The 19898-nt window shown below is 38.0% G+C and overlaps 3 protein-coding genes and 1 long non-coding RNA gene across 4 annotated transcripts; 2 read left to right on the plus strand and 2 right to left on the minus strand.

Moving 5' to 3' along the window:
* The first annotated feature begins 331 nt into the window (after nucleotides 1-331).
* On the plus strand, nucleotides 332-6972 carry CRL (crumpled leaf). The gene is made up of 9 exons (XM_089166318.1): nucleotides 332-1176; nucleotides 1282-1331; nucleotides 1864-1921; nucleotides 2013-2048; nucleotides 2508-2558; nucleotides 3082-3174; nucleotides 5589-5693; nucleotides 5810-5902; nucleotides 6057-6972. Exons 1-9 carry the CDS (start codon nucleotides 1012-1014, stop codon nucleotides 6186-6188), a joined length of 783 nt encoding a protein of 260 aa, XP_089022444.1. The 5' UTR covers nucleotides 332-1011; the 3' UTR covers nucleotides 6189-6972.
* A 324-nt stretch (nucleotides 6973-7296) lies between these two features.
* Nucleotides 7297-13684, minus strand: LOC149006195 (FKBP-like peptidyl-prolyl cis-trans isomerase family protein). Its single transcript, XM_089164926.1, has 10 exons — nucleotides 13418-13684; nucleotides 13280-13335; nucleotides 10831-10962; nucleotides 10152-10237; nucleotides 10001-10051; nucleotides 9821-9901; nucleotides 9633-9677; nucleotides 9275-9330; nucleotides 8030-8105; nucleotides 7297-7931 (listed from the first exon to the last, which is right to left on the minus strand). The coding sequence occupies exons 1-10, from the start codon at nucleotides 13567-13569 to the stop codon at nucleotides 7836-7838; spliced, it is 831 nt and encodes a 276-aa protein (XP_089021052.1). The 5' UTR covers nucleotides 13570-13684; the 3' UTR covers nucleotides 7297-7835.
* A 138-nt stretch (nucleotides 13685-13822) lies between these two features.
* On the plus strand, nucleotides 13823-15894 carry LOC149006196 (uncharacterized). The gene is made up of 2 exons (XR_016174979.1): nucleotides 13823-14099; nucleotides 14188-15894. It is a non-coding gene; the product is annotated as an uncharacterized LOC149006196 (long non-coding RNA).
* On the minus strand, nucleotides 14502-18056 carry TRA2 (Aldolase-type TIM barrel family protein). The gene is made up of 7 exons (XM_089164925.1): nucleotides 17686-18056; nucleotides 17046-17217; nucleotides 16910-16959; nucleotides 15723-16023; nucleotides 15279-15467; nucleotides 15005-15187; nucleotides 14502-14862 (listed from the first exon to the last, which is right to left on the minus strand). Exons 1-7 carry the CDS (start codon nucleotides 17877-17879, stop codon nucleotides 14617-14619), a joined length of 1335 nt encoding a protein of 444 aa, XP_089021051.1. The 5' UTR covers nucleotides 17880-18056; the 3' UTR covers nucleotides 14502-14616.
* Nucleotides 18057-19898: the final 1842 nt, after the last annotated feature.

Genomic DNA, 19898 nt, shown 5'->3' on the forward strand with positions numbered 1-19898 from the left:
CATATAGTTTGTGCAATCTATTCATGGAATTTACCATAAAATGAAAACTCATAAAATAGACAATATGTATTTAGGTAACAATTTTTACAATGTTATTATTTATATGATAGAATTTAATGAATGTCAATTTGTACTAGAATCTTTAGATGTGTGAAGATATATTCTTAAAAGACTATTGTGGGTTGTTTTGTTAACCAAACGAATAACCAAACCCTAAAAATCCACCGAAACGTGATAGAATTTGTACCAAATCTGGCAAAATCTTGAAATTCCGGTCACCGATTTTTTTGTGTGGGTACAAAGGGCTTCTTAAGTAAGAGAATGGGATATTGATATGCTATGAGTCGAACCCACTATCTAGATTTGGTTTCACCATGGAACAGCCCTACATTTGCAGAAATTTAGAATTTTAATAACTAATAAAATAGGAACAACAAAGAGTTAGATCCAATTGCTGCACCGGTTGCATCAGACCTGAATTGATTGGAGCCTTGGTGGTGGGCGTGTGTAGGTTTTTCAAAAGAAATCCTACTGTTTTCAGAGTTGGCAAACAGTTATTCCGGACTCATGGAGGAAATTCGATCTTGATGGGGGCTTTCGGAGAGAGGAACAACCTTAGAAGGAGGAGAAGCTATCTGATATAGCTGATAACCCATAACCCTCCCTCCTTGGACATTAGTTCAATCCAACTGAATTAGAATTGGAACAAATTTGATTCGAAAATCCTCTTTGTTATCCATCTACCTACTCTTGTCGCTTCGAATTTTTTCTGCTAGACCCTGGCCTTCACCTCCTTCTCCTGTTGACAATTCCCTAACAATCTTCTTCTGTTGAATTTGAAAAACCCTTAGCCTTTCAGCTCGTTCATCTTCGTCATCCTAACGACACTCCGAGAATCACTGACTAACCCGCAGATTCCGGAAGTTTGAAGCGAGATGGCCCTGAGTTGGGTCCTTCAATCTTCATCGGCTGCTTGTCTCAGTTCCTGTCCTTCTTAGTAAATTATCTATCATGACGGGTGAGGGCTCGGATTCGAAAGGGTGGAGCCGAGCTCGAGGTTTGGTTGTCAAAACGTTAGTATTGTTTGGAGGTGCACTTCTGCTCAAGAGACTAAACAAGTCCACCACTAGGTGGGATCATGCTCGGATCGTTGCCGATTCCCTCAGCGGTGAGAAGGTAAATCAACGCCCTCTGTTTCTTTCTTTCGTTTTCTTTTTTCACTTGCAGCATTTCTCTTGTGTTCCTAGTCCGACCCTTCATCACTTCCTTCTGGTTTTGCAGTTCTCTCGGGAGCAAGCTTCCAGGGATCCAGATAATTATTTCAACTTTAGGTATGCATTAAATAGTTAATTTCCACTTATTTAAGTGCCGAGTTTATTTCTGATCGAGAGTGCATGTGGGTTCTTTTATTTTTATTTGCACCTGAAATAACTAAAATTCGAACCCCTAAGACTACGAGTTGGTAGCCATCTGATTTGCCTCTTCTTACATTTGAAAGCTTTGACGGCAGATATTCCAATATCTGAGTGTTTGTACTTTGGTTATTGATTAATTTAGTTCAAAATTGCTGAGTTACATGACTGAAACTTCTACTTGCATTAGAACTTGGAATTGAGACTACTTCCCAGATAGTGTTACTTTTCACACCTGCCCTTTTTGCCTTCATCTGGAAGCGGAAAAGAATGGCTTCCTTTTTCTGGTGTGGAAATGCTTTTATCCACCCAATTAAATACTTATATAATTATGCTTTTTCAAACTGCCATGCCGTTTCTTTTTGTAATCCTTATTGGGGGATATATTTCCTCAATGTGAAGAGTAGTAGTGATAAATCTGTTTACTTAACCCAAGATGTTTCAATTTTAGAATGCTTACATGCCCAGCAGCAGAGATGGAAGGTTCAAAGGTGTTGTATTTTGAACAAGTGAGTGTCATTGGCCTTTCAATCATTGTTACTTCATCATTTGATGGTCAAACAAATATATAACTTTGAAGAGGAATTGTTTTAATGGCAGGCATTTTGGAGGACTCCTCAGAAGCCCTTTAGACAGGTATGCTAGTGGCTTGCCTCAGTCAACATCACTTACACCCCCACCAAAAAAAGAAAAAGAAATCATATATCTGTTTGTTTTGAACAGCTATATTAAGATCAAGTGTATAACCATAAATGTATCATATTATGTAAGAGGGGCCTATGTTGGAAGGTTTTTAAGGAGAAGAACATTATTTGTCCTCTGCGATTTTACTTTAGGATGCATTTGGATCATGGATATTTGAATGTCTAAAGAATTTTATATTCTAATACTGTAATTCCAACAAACATGTCTACCTTTTCATGTGAATTTTCCCTTGTAGGTAGGGAGGGGGAGAGAGGAGTTCCACATGCCAATTCCTTTTCCCATACTTAAATCTAGTGAACCCAAATGCACCCCCTAATTTGACTTTCTATCTCTGGTTTAGAAGTCAGCAGAGTATTCTAACATCTTTCTTATTTAATCCTTTTTTGGCAGCGATTTTATATGGTGAAGCCTTGTCCCAAAGAGATGAAATGTGATGTTGAGGTGGGTTCAATCATTTTCATGGTTCACATCTACTAAGAGTCAGGATTTATTGTGTTATAGATTTTTCCCTGGTTATTTGGAACTTTTCAATCTTTTGTCTTTTGTGATGATATGCATGCTTAATTTCGTTTGCAATTGTAAATTGTATATGAAGGCAAGATTTTGGTGCTGTTATCATTATAGACTGTACAGTGAACGATCATTAGTATTGTTGTACTTGTTGAGATTGTTTTGTTTTGGACCTGAAATATTGTGTTTTCAGAATGGCATGTACTCTTTAACTTGGTTTGTTCATGGGACTCTTTTCCTTTCCCTTCTTTTCCTGCTAGTTTTCATTTTTTATTTTTTTTAGTAATTTTCTTCCTTCCTTTTGATTGTTGGACTTGGGAGGGGAAAGGTTGAGTTGGAAATTCAAAATTTGTGTTTATTGATTTGGTTATATATTGAGCTTGTTTTCAGTTGTTTGCAGAGGAAATAGTATGATGTTTGCTACTGATTTTAATTTCTAATATTTCATGAATAGCTAAGCTCATTTGCCATTAGAGATGCGGAGGAGTACAAAAACTTCTGTGACAGGCCAAAAGACCAGCGCCCACTGCCTGAAGAAGTTATTGGGGTAAGACTGCACTTTCCGCTCATATTTTTATTAACCAAGATGCCAAAAATTGAAATCTGGTATTTGCATGGTGAAAAATGTCTAGATAATAACTTTCATCAAAGACCTATTTGTTAGTTTCTCTGCAGTCTCTGTGGCAAATTAGAGTTTGGGTCTTGAGAAAATTCTATCTTGTACTCAGAGACTTGCTTTTGTCCAATTCTTAGATGGTCGTTGAATCAAAGATTACATGCACTGAGACATAAGGTCATAAATAAATATCCTTGGGGACATGGAGGTGGGGATGAACCTTTATTATGTTACCCAGGTGTCTTTACATATCGTCAACGCTATTTCATATACTCGTATTCTCTCTCTCGCGCTCTGCCCCTCACCCCGACTCCCCCCCCCCAAAAAAAAAAAAAAAAAAAAAAAAAAAAGAAAAAGAAAGAACCACTGAGGCTTGTAAACTGGGGATGAGTTTCAGGAGTAGTTTATGCTGGGGGGTTGCATCTTGTCGAAGAAAAAAATGATCATGATGGTGTGCAACCTCTGGTTTTAGCAAAGGTATAGATATGCATTAGCTTCACATATGTTCCAATGATAATGGCTACAAAGTCAAACTTCGACTGCTGGGATTTTTAAGTCTATTCAGATAGAATTTTTTCTTGGGAGAGTAATTGGAGAATCACTATGGTGTTTGATGTGTGTAACAGAGCTAAGTGCTATATCTTTGAGCAAGCAAATTCTAACTTTTTCCCTGATGAGGGTCCATGTATTTAATTCACTTGCATAATCCTTGAAGGTGCTATCTTTTGCCAATGATTTCAGCAGTTTTAAAACCAAATCACTAAATGATCACTAAGTAGGAACCCCTCTCCCACCTCCCCCTGCCCTTAAAAAATAAAAAATAAAAAAAATTCAAAAATCCCCTCCCGTATGAAAGATTTTAAATTTTCTGTCCTCAACCACATCTTGTTTCAGTATTGAACTAATCCACCCCATCTCCATCATGGTTTTATTATTATTATTATTATTATTATTATTATTATTATTATTATTATTATTATTATTATTTTTAAGTAAAATAATAGTTATTCCATAATTTATCTATTTCATCACCATTTGTTTGTGTTATTTATGATGTGAATAAAATCAACCATGATGAGTGAATGTCCACTCTATACAGATCTCACAATCTTTCCGTGTTTAAAAAATAACGTCGCTCTTACTGTTTATCTTGTTGTACCATCTTCATCCTTAGTCGTATATTAGGATGAGGCTATTTTTTTTGCACGCCAACAGTGTATGTGCATCAGATATGTGGGGGTTTCTTTTTTAAAGCTAGAGTTATGCAACACAAGCCTCATCGGTTCAACAAAAATCTGTGAGGGCAAAAGCCCAGATGTACGATGTGTCTTAATGTTTAGTTAGTGGGCGTCATCTTTATCTGTTATTTATCTTCTTAGAACAATTGATGCTTAGAGTTCTTCTTACAAAAATTTTGTTGCATAATGCATTTGGTGGTTGCTTAATATGCTGATTGAGTTTCATCTTTGGCAAACTTGAGAGTTGTCTACTCATGTTTAGTTGTGTATTTTCTTTTCTTGACTTCATTAAAGACATTGAGAAGCAAAAGGCACATGTCACACCATGCTGAGGCAGAATTTCAAACATTTCACAATGCGTAGACTAGCTAGAACCCCAATGTGGGAATCAGCCAACTGATTCGATGATAATTGTAAAATTGTTCAGAACCAGGGAACTGTTTTGAGGTTGTCATCTTGTCTTTGTTTCTTCTCGCTTATCTGTTTCAAGGCAAATACTCTCAATTCAAGTTGCTCGCTGACGGTGCATTATTGCCATTTCGCCTAGTCTAGGCTACATTAAACTTTATTAGATTCATATGCTGTAGAGAGTCCCAACTTGGAAACCTTGCTTTATGGTCTGCCCAGTCCTACCATGCAGCATGACGATCTGGCAATTGTGATTGTTGTATAAACAGGTCAAGGTCTGGGTCAGCCACGTGGCAATTGCGCATAGCCTTCTGGCTTTGCATGAATGATGAATCTAACATGCCTGGCATTAGCCATAGATATAAAACTACATGCCCTTTTGACATGATAAGCTGTATTAAGCTGACACAAGCCATGGCTGTTAACAAACTGATAGTGTTACCGCTGGGATATTTTTGAGAGAGTAAAGGAATGGTCTGACAGTTGAGATTAGTTCAAGATTAATGTGGTAGGATTGTAACTAAACATGATCCCACCCTTAGTCGATTACCTATGAGAAGCCAGCTACGTTGCCTCTAAGAATTATTTCATGTTCATGGTCAAAGTTATCTGCAAAATATTCAGTGTTATGGTTGTAGAAATTACTTTTGAGATGGAGTTTCTACAGTTTTATACTTCCATTTCCTACATCACATGCAGGACGTTGCTGAACATTTGACGACTATTTATCTCAAGCGCTGTGAACGTGGAAAGCGCTGTTTATATGAGGGTTCAACTCCCCCAGGTGGCTTCCCAAATTCATGGGTAAACTTTCGTCCCTGCTGCTAGTTGGCCTTGAAATTTCTGTGTTTTTTCTGAACCACTGAAATATTTCCACCTAACAAGTTTGGTCTTTGGATAACTCTATGTATCTTCCACAGAATGGTGCGACACATTGTACGTCTGAGCTTTCAGTCCTGAAGAATGGCGAGATACAGACTTCGGACAGGGGCTATGACGACAATGGAAATCAAGTTAGATTTGATTGCCCAAACATTGCTTTTATCTTTTCTCTTCACCAAACACCCCTGCAACCCCCCCCCCCCCCCCAAAAAAAAAAAAAAAAAAGGTTATATATATATATATATATATAATATAAGATGCATACTTATTTTTCATGTCAAACAGGTTTGGGGAGTGAAGGGAGGCCCATATGAGTTCAAACCTGCACAGTCGTCGAGTTTAGGCAGCTTGTCCTTTCTAGATTTCTCTTCGTCAGCGTCGATGGAGGGCACATTAGTTGTGCAAGATCAAGAATGATAACTTGTAGATGCTGTATTTGCTATGTAAATTTGAAGTATTCTTTTAGGTACTTGAATTATTTCTAAATAAGGCGTATTCGTTTTCATCACTCCCCTGTACTTCCAGGTTGTACCATTTCACTCAAGCTGGAAAAGACTCACACCCACCTGATCTGTACAGCTGGGTGTTTAGTGAACTCGGTATCAATATCCTTGTAAACAGGTAAAATAATGTTGTCTCACTCTCGAAAACGTTACACCGCACCCAGGCGGCTGAGGCTCAATCCAACATGATGGTGGCAAATTATATGGAATCGCGAAGACAAAATCTAGTGTGGTTTTATGGAGGTACTACATTGGTAGCGTGTTGACGTTGAGCCTTGTTCTTGCAGTCATATATGGCTAAACCACCCTGTTTGATACATAATATAGTGGAAGCGAGCTTCAGGATAGGAGCTAATCCATGTGATGGTCAGTAATGATGGGTGCCTACCAAAATTATCGTTCAGCTCGGCTGCTTGGGCAGATAAGGAACTTCAGCTTAGTTAGTCAGCCGTGCATGGGTTGCATTGAAGGAATCTTTACTGATCATTATCGGTCTTACCCTATTACAAGTTTTGCCAGGCGACTGTGCACTGGACATTATTTACGCTGTCAAATTGAACAAACAAGTACCCTGTCCAGATTTGCTCTAAATCTCAAAATACATCTGGGCCTTTGACTGCTGGATGCAACGTTGCTCCCAAGCAAAATCATTTTGCAACCATAAGGGACTCCAACCGGCAAAACTATTCTAGTGCAACCGATAGATGCTGGATTCAGCAAGTTTTGTTCCAACCATTCCCACCTTTCTCCCTATTCCCGACTTGTGGTTGGTTGGGAGAGAGAGTAACTAGAAAGAGCTGGAGTGCTCGCCCCCTAGTTCAGGGGTCTGCTGATAATGGAAAAACCAAGTAGTCATCCATTTTTTTTTTGAAAGTTAACTTCATCTTCTGCTATCGATCCATAAGACATATTAGAAATTGGAAAATATGAATATTGTATTTCTATATTATTCCAACTATAGATGTTACAGACTATATAGCAATTATGGTTACAATACGGTTGCAACCCATTTACAGCTGTACAATATCTAAATCTCAACAAGACAAACAACAAATCTATGACCAATTGATTTTCAGTGATAGTGTGAATATACAAGCATTCTGGAAAACTAGGATTCAAAGGGGGAATTCTGACATGAATGTATACTTTCTAAAGTGGTTCAATGTAAAACGACTAGTGAGAACCTTGTATTCTGGCATTCTGATGGCATAGCGTTTCAACTTTCCTCTCCAGCTATATAAGTGAAACAATGTCATGCTGTTTGGGTCTATTTCTTGCCTCTTGCTTGCCTGGAGTCAGTTTGCCTCTTGATATGAAACAGAACTTATGGTCATCACCTCGTGGATGCTTTCCAAGTTGCATGAATCAACTGATGATCTTAGGGTTTAGGTGCTAATGGACTAGTGCTTTGTGGAGTGTTATGCTCCAAGCCTGCGCAGAGAAAGACCAGCATATGGACGAATAGACAATGGAGCTAATGTTTCTCAATCAAAATAAAGAATGATCTTCCCAAAAGAGCTGAGAAGCAATCTCTTTAAGGCAGGCCGAACTTGTTGGGCGATCAGTCTCGAACAATTTTGAGGAGTTCAATATCAAATAACAAAGTCTTGTCTATCAGTCCTTGGTTCCTCAGCACAAAATCTAGCGCTCTTTGACCCTGTTGAACAGAAGATGATAAATTATAATAATTTTTTTTCTTCAAACTTATGGAATATAACTAGGAGAAAAAGATCACTAAGATAAAATGACAAATACAGAAAATGTTGTCGGTCTTGGGCCACTTTTGTTGTAGTCATTCTCTGGATACCCCAACTCTGGGGGCACAATGATCCTGCATCACCATGAAATGACCATAGACCATGTCTCGTTAGAGTTAGTGTTTATGTTTTGTACATACATATACATTTCAATACTTCTATCCTAGACTGTCATGGTAGGTACGCAGTTGTAAAGCAAGAAACACTATCAGGACTATTTAAGAGAGTGAGCAAGGAGAAAGAGGTAAACATATATTTTCATGTCTTTGGTTCCTATACATAATTTTGAGCGTCCAAACAGCCAACAAATTTATTCCTATCAACAGAAGGCTGACCATGAAATTAGATAAAGCAACAAAAGACTATAGTTTTCAAAAGGCCTTTTGATGGATATAAATGGACATTCATCAGTGGTTTGTGAAGACAGATGGGTTTTTTGGGGCCAAATTTCCCGAGATTTTTTTTATGTTTCGAGGAAAGTGAAACATAAACACACCTGTGAAATGAAACTGACTGGTTGACTACAATTTTAACGAATTTACTGTATTTTGGTTAAAATCTTGAAAATTCCAGTTCAAATCTGAGGAAGTTTGGAAATTGAGTATGAGTCCCACTTAAAGCGATGTACTGAATCAATTTTTGTGAACATCTTCTCCTACCCAATCCACTAACAATACATGCTACGAATGGCATCATATGATTTATCACAACTGATCAAGAGGTTTTTTCAAATTTGGTGATCAATATCCTAAGATTGGTGCTCAAAAAGCAGTACAAAATGGACCAAGGGTTTTCCATAATGTGAACTTCAAGAATGTTTAGATGTGTGGAAAAACTGAAAATACATTCAGATTTGACAGCACAAACACAAATAAGAGTGCAAATCCAAAAGGCTATTGTGTGTTACTTTTTAAACCAATTAACCATAGAAATGTGTTTATAGGCCCTAAAATAGGTTCTCCAAAAAGAACCAGACCCAAAAAATGCATAAAACCGACCAAAACATACCACCAAAAGCTGGCAAAATTTGTACCAGGTTTCGGCGAGATTTCAGTCGTCTCAAGGTGGCCAAGCCTCGAGACGAAATAAAATCTTGAACCTTGCTCTACAGTTTATTCTTTGGCTCTAGCATTGCATTTGATATGCCTGTATTGTTGTATCTTTACATTAGAAAAGCTTTTTGCCCTCAAACAGAAAAAATAATAAATGGATAGGGTGTAAATAGAAAGAAATTATGGATCACCTTCTAACGCCACCAGTGGCCATGCCTAGGATGGCTTCCTCAAAAGCAGGAATTACCTATCCAAGCATTAGGCAACTGTATTAGGAAACAGTATTTCCAATGTCCAATAGAATTCCATTGACAGATGGAATATATAATACACACACACATTAACTAATAAATATGACAAACTGTAGCTCCTGACCAATCAAAAATCACAAGAAACTGATTCTGTGATTTTTGACCTGTGTCACAGATTATTAGAGTACAGACCTTTTAAATACACAAGGTTGAAACCTTTCACAACTTTCATCATAAAAAGAGCTCCTGGTTTAATGAAACACATAAAGAAGTATAGGCAGAGAGGAAAAACCATTACCTCATGAGATCCAATTGTAAATTTGAAGTAGTCTTTGTTGTCACCCTGGGTGTTGACACCACATAATTATTCAAATAGCATAGGAGTTGAACCAAATGATGATAAAAATGTGAAACAACTTCAGCAATGTTAATATGGGCAAGAAAGAACTCAATTAAAGGAATCAGGAAGTATGGTGCTTGTAATACCTCAAAAGAGCCACCCTTTGTCTTGTTTCGGGCTTCAAAGATTCGGCCGTAGTATCCTATGGTATAACCATCCCAGTCGACCTTGCACGGATTAATAGCAACAGTATGCTTAAGATTTTTTTTTCATACAATAGGCAAAAACATCAGACTAGGGTAGAATATCAAGAGTCACGGCCTTACCACAACTGTCTCCCCCATCTTTACAGTTGGGCCACTGCCAACTCTTAAGTCCTGGATCCTTTAAATCACAAATTTAGAACACCTTAACCAAAATATAGTTCGGTTGTTAAAATAGATAATAACAACATTTTTTTTTTGGGGGATCAATGACCTTGTACTGAAGACCTGATTCTGTTTCTGCATAGTCTGGGTAACGCATTTTTGTCTTCCCATAATCCTTCCCCCGAAGTGCGGGCACTGATGAACAAATGTGCCGTCGATTTTAAAGTCATTCACACCTCAAAAGAGTAATCACAGTATTCTAACTTTTTACAATGCCTATGACCATTAGAAAATAATCAACATTGTAGTTCTAGAGGTATCCTGCTGTAACCTACATGAATAATCATCAGTGTATGGTAATCTTTAGGTTCCAGATGCTCTAAAGATTTGGTGATTTAAGAATTCAAAACTCCAGGTCAATCAGGTATGAAACCAGCTTATGTTACCTAGATTGTGAAGAAGTAGCCAGTTGGTTGGGCAGATGGAATACATCCAACTGGATCTAAGATATACAAGGGGTTGCATCAATTTAACTAATCCCGATGAAAGAATACACAAAACATGATCCATATCAACAACCACCATTTTTTTTAATACCTAATCATTGCCACTTACTTTATGCAGGAAGATGGGAATGGAGATGGCACATGCTTCAGTGTTAACCCTGTTACCATAGAATGCAACAGTAGCACAGGGGCACGTGCAGTAAAAGAAATAGTAAAGTCCCCTAAGCAATCAACCACAAATAATATTGAACACTATAAGATAGCTAGGGTTGCAGAACTTACTGTCAGCAAATTCAGATGCTAGAGCTACTTCATCCTTTAAAGCATCACATATGGCTGCTGATAGAAGCCCGACTGTCGACAATAATACTTTTCTTCTCTCAAAAGCATTTACAGAGATGGAACCATTTTTACCTAAAAACCAACAAATGAAAAATCCTGTGTTAAATTTATTATGAGGGCACCCCAAAATTCCACATTTCCACCATGGCCAACCACATACTTTATTAATCTAACCAGCAAGCCTTCACAACATTTTTGAACCATGCATTGATGGAGTTATGCATCTGAAGTGTGAATCAACAAAATCCAAATGAAACAAGAAGATTGTGACTCAGGCTGTGTTTAAGCATGGATTCTAGGGTACAGGCTCAAATGTACCCTTACCATTTGATTCTGAAATTAATAAGATTTTCGTGACCAGGTTAAGAAGTTCACCCAGAAACTAAAACGCCTTGACTCATATAATTAAACGAGAGTTTTATGCCCATCCCTCAATATAAATACATATATAAATAAATGAAAACAGTTAATTATTTATAACAAAGTAAAAAATGATGGAAATGATTAACAAGAAAAATCTATAAACTGCGTACTACAAAACCACTTTGCATTAGTTGACGAATGATGTATATAAATAGAAGCAATATAATTAATGGGTTGAAGCCTACATTTGGATTTTGGAGAGGGGCACCACATACTTTTGCATGCTTCCGTCACAACATCACAGGGTGCAAAAGAGAAAGCAGTAACCAAATATTTGACGACAAAAGTAGCAGTAAGTTGTCTGCAATGGCTGAATAACTGACTATTTAATAGGGATATGGTGAGGGAGAAAAGTCAAAGGGATAGAAAGATATTCTACCTATTAACAAATAGGCTTCTGTATAATTTGTGAAGAACAATAAAACTTGCACTGATATGGAAAAAGAGTATATAACTCTCTTAAAATAGAACCCTTTCTTGCCACAGCAGAGAAAATAATGCAGAATCAAAGGCTGGACAAAAGAATGGTAAGGGACAAGGCCATGGAACCAAGATCAAATGGATCAGCACTGGAGGATGCTAGTTCAAGCCAACCCAATCAGCTCGGCTGGTCTTTTAGAATGCCAAAATGAGGGCAGAACAATGTTCATGTTACTGTTTCAGGTACTGAAGAAGCTCTAAATCCAAGGCTGCTAGTAACTCCAATCATCAAGACTGTGATTTGTGTTGCTGCTGCTAATAACTCTCTCAATTGAACCAGGCTGCTATTATACTAAGATATGGAGGACTGCTGCATCAACAGGACCCTCATCTCTTTCCTTTCACTTACCAAAACCTGATGGATTTAAGCCATTCCATCTCATCGCCTCCTCTATCCAACCCACCCACTCATTCTATCCATCCATTAGACCATATTCCTTAAATCTTCCATGTTACATCTCATTCTATCCATCAATTAGACCATATTCCTTAAATCTTCCATGTTACATCTCATTCTATCCATCCATTAGACCATATTCCTTAAATCTTCCATGTTCACACTACCTCCATAACTCTCACTCAGAATGAAACCAAAGTTGCAGCAAGTCTTCATCACCACAAGTACACCATTCAATCAAAGCTGAGAGCATTCCGCTGGTGGAGACCTATAACTACTAATTTGAGAACTGCTGCTACCTTCTTGATGCACAACCAGAAATTGGAGAGAATTTCAGCATATCCACCCTTCTTTACAAGTAACAGTTAACCCGTGTTTGCTGCCCTTCTGCTGGCTAGCTTGTTATATATTTATCAAGTTACTACCTCTAATTTGCCTCCAATTTGAATTAGTGCCTGAGTTTTTCTACTGATTTTATTGGAACTTGAACATCATAACTGGGACTGTTACCCTTTTGGTTTATAATCTGACATTATAAAGATCAGTAAAACAAGCTATCATCCAAACTCTTGTTTTACAGGTTAGAATTTATTTGTTCCATAGTACCACAGAAATTCCGGAAATGCCTACCCATATGGGTATTTCAGTAAAGACCATGTATGAGGAAAATTTAGGTAAAACCATTACAAAAAGAAGGATATTTTGCTTGAAAATTTTCCCGTTACAAGAATTATATGAAGAACCAAGAAAGGAAATGCAAAATTAAAAGGAACAGAAACTATATGCCCACTCCGTAATGCTTACGGTTGTAAGCTAAAGCTGTATTTTACTTGAGAAGAAACCAATTATAAAATAAAAAAATCTCCCAAAGATGTGGGAATCCAAAACCACAAAGCTACTATATCTGCCACAAGGGAGGTTGATTGTTTCCCAAAATAATCTGTAGTGGGTGCATCAATTAAGGAGTTGTGGCAATTTGTCTTTGCTGCAAGAGTTTGTTTGTCTGACATATGTATGCAACTATTTCAACAACACTGGAAGAAGTCTAATTAAATACAGTAATAAAAGGGAGACGGATTCTATCTTTACCTGGACAGGAGTTATCAGGTGACTTGGTATAAGCAATTCTGCTACTGCAAAAGTACCTATACGTGATGAAGACACACATATTTTAGGATTCATAAGCAAGCAAGAACGACAGAAAAAAGTGGAAAATAAAGAACTTGCTTGGAAGGAATACGCGTGGAGAATGTTGACGCAGCAGAGGAGATGGGTCGAGAGAGAGAAGAAGGAAGCACGATATGGAGAAATGGAACAGAGAAAGATGACGACCCGTGCAGCGTTGGGCCGACATGCCAATTTGGGGACACTGGAGTCATGCTGGCGGAAGGAAGAGGTTTTTGTCCTTCGGGAGGATAAAATCGAAGACTCTTCCTCTCGCGTCTCCCTCCCTCCCCCCCTTCTCCCGAGATTACAGTGGCAGTGACAAGTGAGTGCCTAAAGAGTTTAGAAAACTACGATTTTGTGATTTTATTATATGCCGAGGGTATTACTGCCATTCCATAATTGAGTAAGAGCGTATGGTCATTTATTAGCCTCTTGGCTAAGGATAAGGTTGCGACTTGCGAGTGAGCTGGAGAATTAATTCATTACCACACGCAGAGAGTAGCACACAGAGCCAGCCAAACCAACTACCATACCAGAACCATAGCAGCTCCTAGGTGGCCATTAACGAGCAAGACCAACAAGGCTCGCAGCATCTCTCGCATTTTCCACCTTCAATTGCCGCTCCAAACTCTGCTTCATCAGTCATCTCCAACTCACACTGTTTTCTCTGTTGGGAGTCTTGGGACGTGAGAAATTCAAAGCTGATTATACCGTATGTAATGCTGACTCGTATATGAAGAAGGTAAGTATTTTTTTTTTCTTCTTTTGAATATAATATTCCCCGCTATCCAGACCCAAGATTCCCAAACATGATCGGATGGACTTTTTAGACTGAATGCACCGGTTTAGATCGCAATGGAGGAGCCAGGAAGGGACGACATCAGTCTCCAGGCAAGCTTCAAAGAAAATTCCAACCTCAAAGAATGTAAGATCTATAAACCAGTTAGGCCCTGTGATGCATTTGTTTGTCTTTTTTTAGCTCTGCATTGAGAGAAATAATGAATCATACTCACGAGATAGACCCTTTTTTTTTTTGTTGGGGTAAAATGCAACCAGCTAATTTGAATATTTGATATGGAATACACTAGCTTAGGTACTCGATCAAACACAAACAAAAACCCTTATTAGGTACTAACACAAACTATTTACAATAGCAGAATGAGAATTCCTTATTTCAAGTTTCCTCTGGCAACCCAACTGACAAAAAAAGAAAATAAAAGAAACGATGAGATCCTCTGACGAAGCAAGCCAACTTGGCCTTACAGTGCCACTAACTTAAGGGTGTTTGCCTTCTCTTTTAAGGTACCAAGTAGGCTCTCGAAGCTCTTCTTGAACGAATCCACACCTTCAACTTCAAGTTGGGTCCCAACCTGGCCCCAGTCAATTCCCAATTTCTCAATGGCACTGTAGATTCCTTCAGCCTCTGATACGTTGGAGTCAATTGTCCTCGAGACAGCACCATGGTCAATGAATGCTAGAAGAGCTTGGTCAGGCATGGTTGAGACCTGAGGAAATGTAGAAATAGCAGGTTAGCATCAAACAGGTTCATAACTTCCTTTCTGAAACAAACTCTACTCCACTGTACTTCATCACTATTATCTAATTTAGTGAATACATGAGATGTACGGTAAAGATTGAGTTAATTACACTGTCTGGTCCAATGAGAGGAGCAACATATAAGGTATCAGGATATGCCGGATTCTTGACACTGGTTGAGGCCCAAAGCACCCTCTGCTTCTTGGCACCTTTCTTCTCCAAAGCCTCCCATCTAGGACCAGAGAATTTCTTCTGGTAGAGCTGGTATGCCAATACTGCCTGAGCTACTGCAGCCTACAATGCGTCAAAAATTCAAACAAATAAGCAGACCCTGTAGCGCAATGTTCATAACCTATCTAACAGTAATACACATGCCTCGACTTACCTTCCCTCGGAGATTAAGAGCTTCAGGGATTCCATTTTTCTCCAGCAACTTGTCAACAAGGGTGTCTACCCTGCTGACAAAGAAGGAAGCAACACTAGTAACTTTTGAAAGGTCGCTCAACCCAGAAGCCTCTAACCCATCCAAATAAGCATCAATGACTGCTTCATATCTTGTAAGAGAGAATATGAGCTGCACAATGGTACAAGCCAAGAAGAATTATCAGAGTTCCATCCAGTTGATACTTTGCTTCCAAGACACTAAAACATGTTTATCTAATCTTGAAGCACATGTGAATAACTTTCAGCTGCTAGAAGTCAATTTTAACAACCACTGCTAGAGTAATGACTGGCTGATCGCAACAAGCAGCAGGAATTAAATTTGATTGCTCAGTTGGAAATTTGTGTCAAACTATAAAAAGAGCAGCATATGGAGAAAGGAACTTACAGTTACATTGACACTGATACCAAGTGAAATAACTTCCTTTATAGAAGGCACGCATGCTGCAGTTGCAGGAATCTTTATGTACACATTCCGACGATCCACCACCTTGTGAAGCCATTTTGCAGCCTCTACAGTACCTTGCATATCAGCAGCTAGCATTGGAGAAACTTCAACAGACACATAGCCATCAGCTGCATTTGTTTGATCATAGATTGGCTCAAAGAGCTTGCATGCGTCTTGAATATCCTTGATTACTAGTTCCCAGTAGGCAGCTTCAATGTCTTTTCCCGCTTTTATAAGTTCACTGCAGATTCCAATTCAAGTGAGGTTCAGGAACCATAGAAACAATATGGCAGAGTTCCCCTTCCCCCTTTTTCGTTACCACAGTATGGGGTGGGGGGTAGGAGATTCGAGAGCAAAGTGATCAATATAACCATCAAATAATAATTAATAAAGTAGCATGATTTTCTAGTTGAAAGTGGGGTGTAAATGGATAACGAAACCGCCCGGCACCGCCCGTTGGGACGAACGCGATAATGGACGGAAGGGCCCCCTACCGAAACCGTCCGAATATCCGTGACTTTGATTTTTCTTATTTTAAAATTTTGCCGTGGCTATTCGTTTTCCTAGTTACAAGGTAAATCTATTTCAAACCGCCTCCAAAAGGTAGTGCGGTCAAACTTGTTTCTTTTGTCCGTGGCCGCCCCCCCGTGGATTTCGTCGTCCTGGCGGCCCTACCGACGCCTGTCCCCTAGTTGAAAGTGAATTGAAATAAAATCAAATGCTTAACTCTAACCATATGAACCCCAAAGAATCCAGTCACGTGAGTTTTCTACACCTATGCACTATTTTCTACCCCTTGTCAGTATGGTGGTTGATAAACCCAACACCAAATTGTTTCTATCCGAGTGCAAATGCCTCAACAAAATTGTACCGCCGGGGGGGGGACCTCAGGCTCACGTGACACCAAAGTAACGGAACAACACAATTTCCTTTTTTCTGTTCACATGCACTTTATACTACAATTTTTCATTCTAAATCATCCTTTAGCAATGAATGCATAAAAGATCGGAAGCAGCAGGTTGCACCATGGCAAGTGAAGCCACAACCTCTGCCTTAGGAAGGAGGAAATGTGCAATCAACCATGATGAGAGGTTGCAATTTTCTTTAATGGAAAATATTGACAGTACCTGAACTGCTCATTGTAAGCGTTTGATGATGATATCGCCTTCTGGAAGATCTGAAACGAGATCCATTGAATTTAAGTGATACTGATCTGCAACGGGATGAACGTGAACAACTCCTAAGCAGATGAGAAATACTTACGGCTGGGTTGCTTGTGACTCCTCTAACTCCACTTGCAATCAGAGGCAGCAAATCCGTGACAGGACGGCAGAGATTATCGTACCAGGGACTCTGTCCTTCCTTCTCGTAGAGATCATGAAGAGTGGTTCTCTTGGTCTGGGAACTATTTCCACCGAGCTGGGAGCACCTAACACTGTCGTAGGGAAATAAGGAACCAAATGCCAGACATCAGAAGCAAAGGAAAAGAACACTGGTTCGCAATAGGAATAGGGGAAAGAAAATGCCGAAACAAGAAAGACAACAGCCACGCCAACACTAGATCTTGATGAACAAAAAAAGGAAAAAAGTTTTGTAACTAAATCCGCAAATAGTTAGTCAAGCATCTAAACCTGAAAGCAATATCTGTAATTACCGTAAAACAGTTAATCGGAAATTGAAAAAGAAAAGAGTAAACGAGAGAAGGAGGGAGTGAATCTCCAAAATCTTGATCGCGCAAAATGAAAGCGGAAAACATGCAACACAATCAAGCTATATAGACAGGTGACAGTGGAAAACAATACCGCGAGACGTCAAGAAAGACAATCCAATTAATTAAGCATCAAAAGGATAAGAGACAGCCAGATAAGGGAGGAGAGAGAAAGAGGAAAGATGCAGAAATTACATCAATGATCGGTCCTGCACATGATCCCTTCGAATGGATAGCTTGAAGGAGGAGAAACCTTTGTTAATCGTGGATGCCGCGGGGAAACCAACCAGGAATCTCTGTTCGGAGGAACTGAGCTTGCCAGAGGGAGAAGAAGAAGAAGAAGAAGCAGCAGCCACGGCTGTGCCTGGAAACTTAGAAATGGAAGCCATGGGAGGTAGAGGTAGAAGAGGCGAAGGCAAAAGAAGAAATTAGAGAATTGCAAATTACAAATTGATGGGTGAGAATGCGAGTCTAGGGCTTCTTAAATTGAGGGTGATCCTAACAAACTTCAGGTGAAGAAATAAAAAAACCAAAAAAAGCCACAAGTGGGCTAGCGGAGAAGAGTTGGTGGCGAGTTGTTGGCGTTAGAATTCACCAATCCGAATAGGAACAGCCGAACAGGGACGGGAAGGAAATGAGACGGCGGCGTGGGTTCAGCCATATTTAACGGATTATAATGAATTCTTTGAGATGACATTTATATCCCTCCTCTAGCATTAATCTGTATTTATGTAGGAATTTGATTTGGTATAAAATATAAATGGAACAGATCTCAACCCTCCATTGGTATAAACGATAAACAGCTATTTATTATTCTCCAGGTAGAGACTAGAGAGACATCGGACAAGTAGATAACCCACATGTCAATATGTCATGTTTAGACCCAAAAAAAAAAAAAAAAAAAAAAAAATGTCATGTCGGCTACTGAGCTGGATTCCGAAACTGTGACTGAGCTGTAAACCTGTAATTACTGATTATACCCCCACATCTCCCCGAAAAAGACAATAACCTACCTCACTATAATCATTCTTGTTTTAATATATATTAATATATTTATTTTTTTTTGCAACAATAGACTCTACATAGATAATTGATCTTAAATTTTGTTATGTGTGAATCCTTTTAGATTATAAACTAATGTTAAGTCTTTAATTCAATATATTACATGTTTGTCTCAAATAGATTAACACAGCTAGTGATTTTTAATAATATTTAAAGTTAAATATAAAAATACTAAAATATCATAATTTTAAAATTAATTAAATAATTATTAAGCATTAATATATATATATATATATATATATAAAATGTATAATAATATAAAGTATTAAATAACTTGAAAGGTATTTTTGTCCATCTATGTTTGAAATTTGAATATACTTAATGGACTAACCGTGTTAATCCGATTAGAACCTACACGTAAACCCAAAATTATTTATTTTATGTTTTATGTTTCCTTTTTATCCAATAATAATTAGTTTTTTATATAAAAGAACTATCGAATAAAGCACCAATAGTAAAAAGTATTAATTTATATTTGTGATAAAAAAAAATCATTATTATTATTTATTTTAAAAAATCATTCTTACTATAATTATTATTATTTTGTACAATGGATCACCTCTTATTTGTCGAATTTGTGGAATCTACTACCAAACTTTAAATTAGTCGTGCTCATGGCAATGGAATTTTTCCTCCACTAATGGTGAAGATTGAAAAGTATTTCAGCTTTATTTTATATCTTTTCATTATATTATTTTCTTCTTCTTGCTAATTGGGGTGACTATAAAAGCATATTCAATGATAGTTGGACACTTGGATAACGCCAACAACGTTAAAATTATGTACTACAAGTATTTACAATATAATCCTACAAATTCAAACAAACAATAAATAATGCTTTGCTTGAAGGAGAGACAACCCTTCAAGTAGTCGAAGTGATAGGATTTATTCTATTCGTCTTATCTCTCAATAAATCTTTTATATTCTCTTTTAAGGGAATCCTTAACCAAATTGATAAAAATATTAAATATATAAGAGGTCGCAATCATTCACATCATTTAGAGTAGCTAAGTGAAGAATTAATTAAACTATAGGACCTTATTCTTCACACAATAATTCAACCAAGCACACCACGTTAGGTTCTTCTTCCTTTTATCATGCATCAAAAAAAGTAGAAAAATGCAATTCCAACGTCGTACCATCGCATATAAAAAAATAAAGGGGTAACCAACGGGAGTTGGTCCAAGTGGTAAGCAGCTTGGTTCGCTTAAGTAAGGTTTTGGTATCAAATCCTTATAGATGCAAAAAATCCTGGCTGGGAAACTCACCTACCACAACCAGGTGTGCGACGCGGGTCGAACCAACAGTTTATAAAATCGGGGTTGACAAACAAAAAAAAAATTAAA

This window comes from Hakea prostrata, chromosome 8 (genome assembly GCF_041222555.1).
Source record: "Hakea prostrata isolate BN-2017 chromosome 8, UWA_Hpros_2, whole genome shotgun sequence".
NCBI classification, from domain to species: Eukaryota; Viridiplantae; Streptophyta; class Magnoliopsida; order Proteales; family Proteaceae; genus Hakea; species Hakea prostrata.

Bases quoted from the DNA above. Each gene is read 5' to 3' on its own strand.
- CRL (XM_089166318.1), top strand. From the start codon at position 1,012: ATGACGGGTGAGGGCTCGGATTCGAAAGGGTGGAGCCGAGCTCGAGGT. The intron at 1,922-2,012 runs GTGAGTGTCATT...TTTTAATGGCAG, and splicing joins AGGTGTTGTATTTTGAACAA to GCATTTTGGAGGACTCCTCA. The intron at 5,694-5,809 runs GTAAACTTTCGT...TATCTTCCACAG, and splicing joins GTGGCTTCCCAAATTCATGG to AATGGTGCGACACATTGTAC.
- TRA2 (XM_089164925.1), bottom strand. From the start codon at position 17,879: ATGGCTTCCATTTCTAAGTTTCCAGGCACAGCCGTGGCTGCTGCTTCT. The intron at 17,218-17,685 runs GTAATTTCTGCA...TCCCTACGACAG, and splicing joins GTGCAGGACCGATCATTGAT to TGTTAGGTGCTCCCAGCTCG. The intron at 14,863-15,004 runs GTAATTAACTCA...ACATTTCCTCAG, and splicing joins CTCTCATTGGACCAGACAGT to GTCTCAACCATGCCTGACCA.
- LOC149006195 (XM_089164926.1), bottom strand. From the start codon at position 13,569: ATGACTCCAGTGTCCCCAAATTGGCATGTCGGCCCAACGCTGCACGGG. The intron at 9,902-10,000 runs GTAAGGCCGTGA...AATCCGTGCAAG, and splicing joins AGATGGGGGAGACAGTTGTG to GTCGACTGGGATGGTTATAC. The intron at 8,106-9,274 runs GTGATCCATAAT...ATGGTGATGCAG, and splicing joins GCCACTGGTGGCGTTAGAAG to GATCATTGTGCCCCCAGAGT.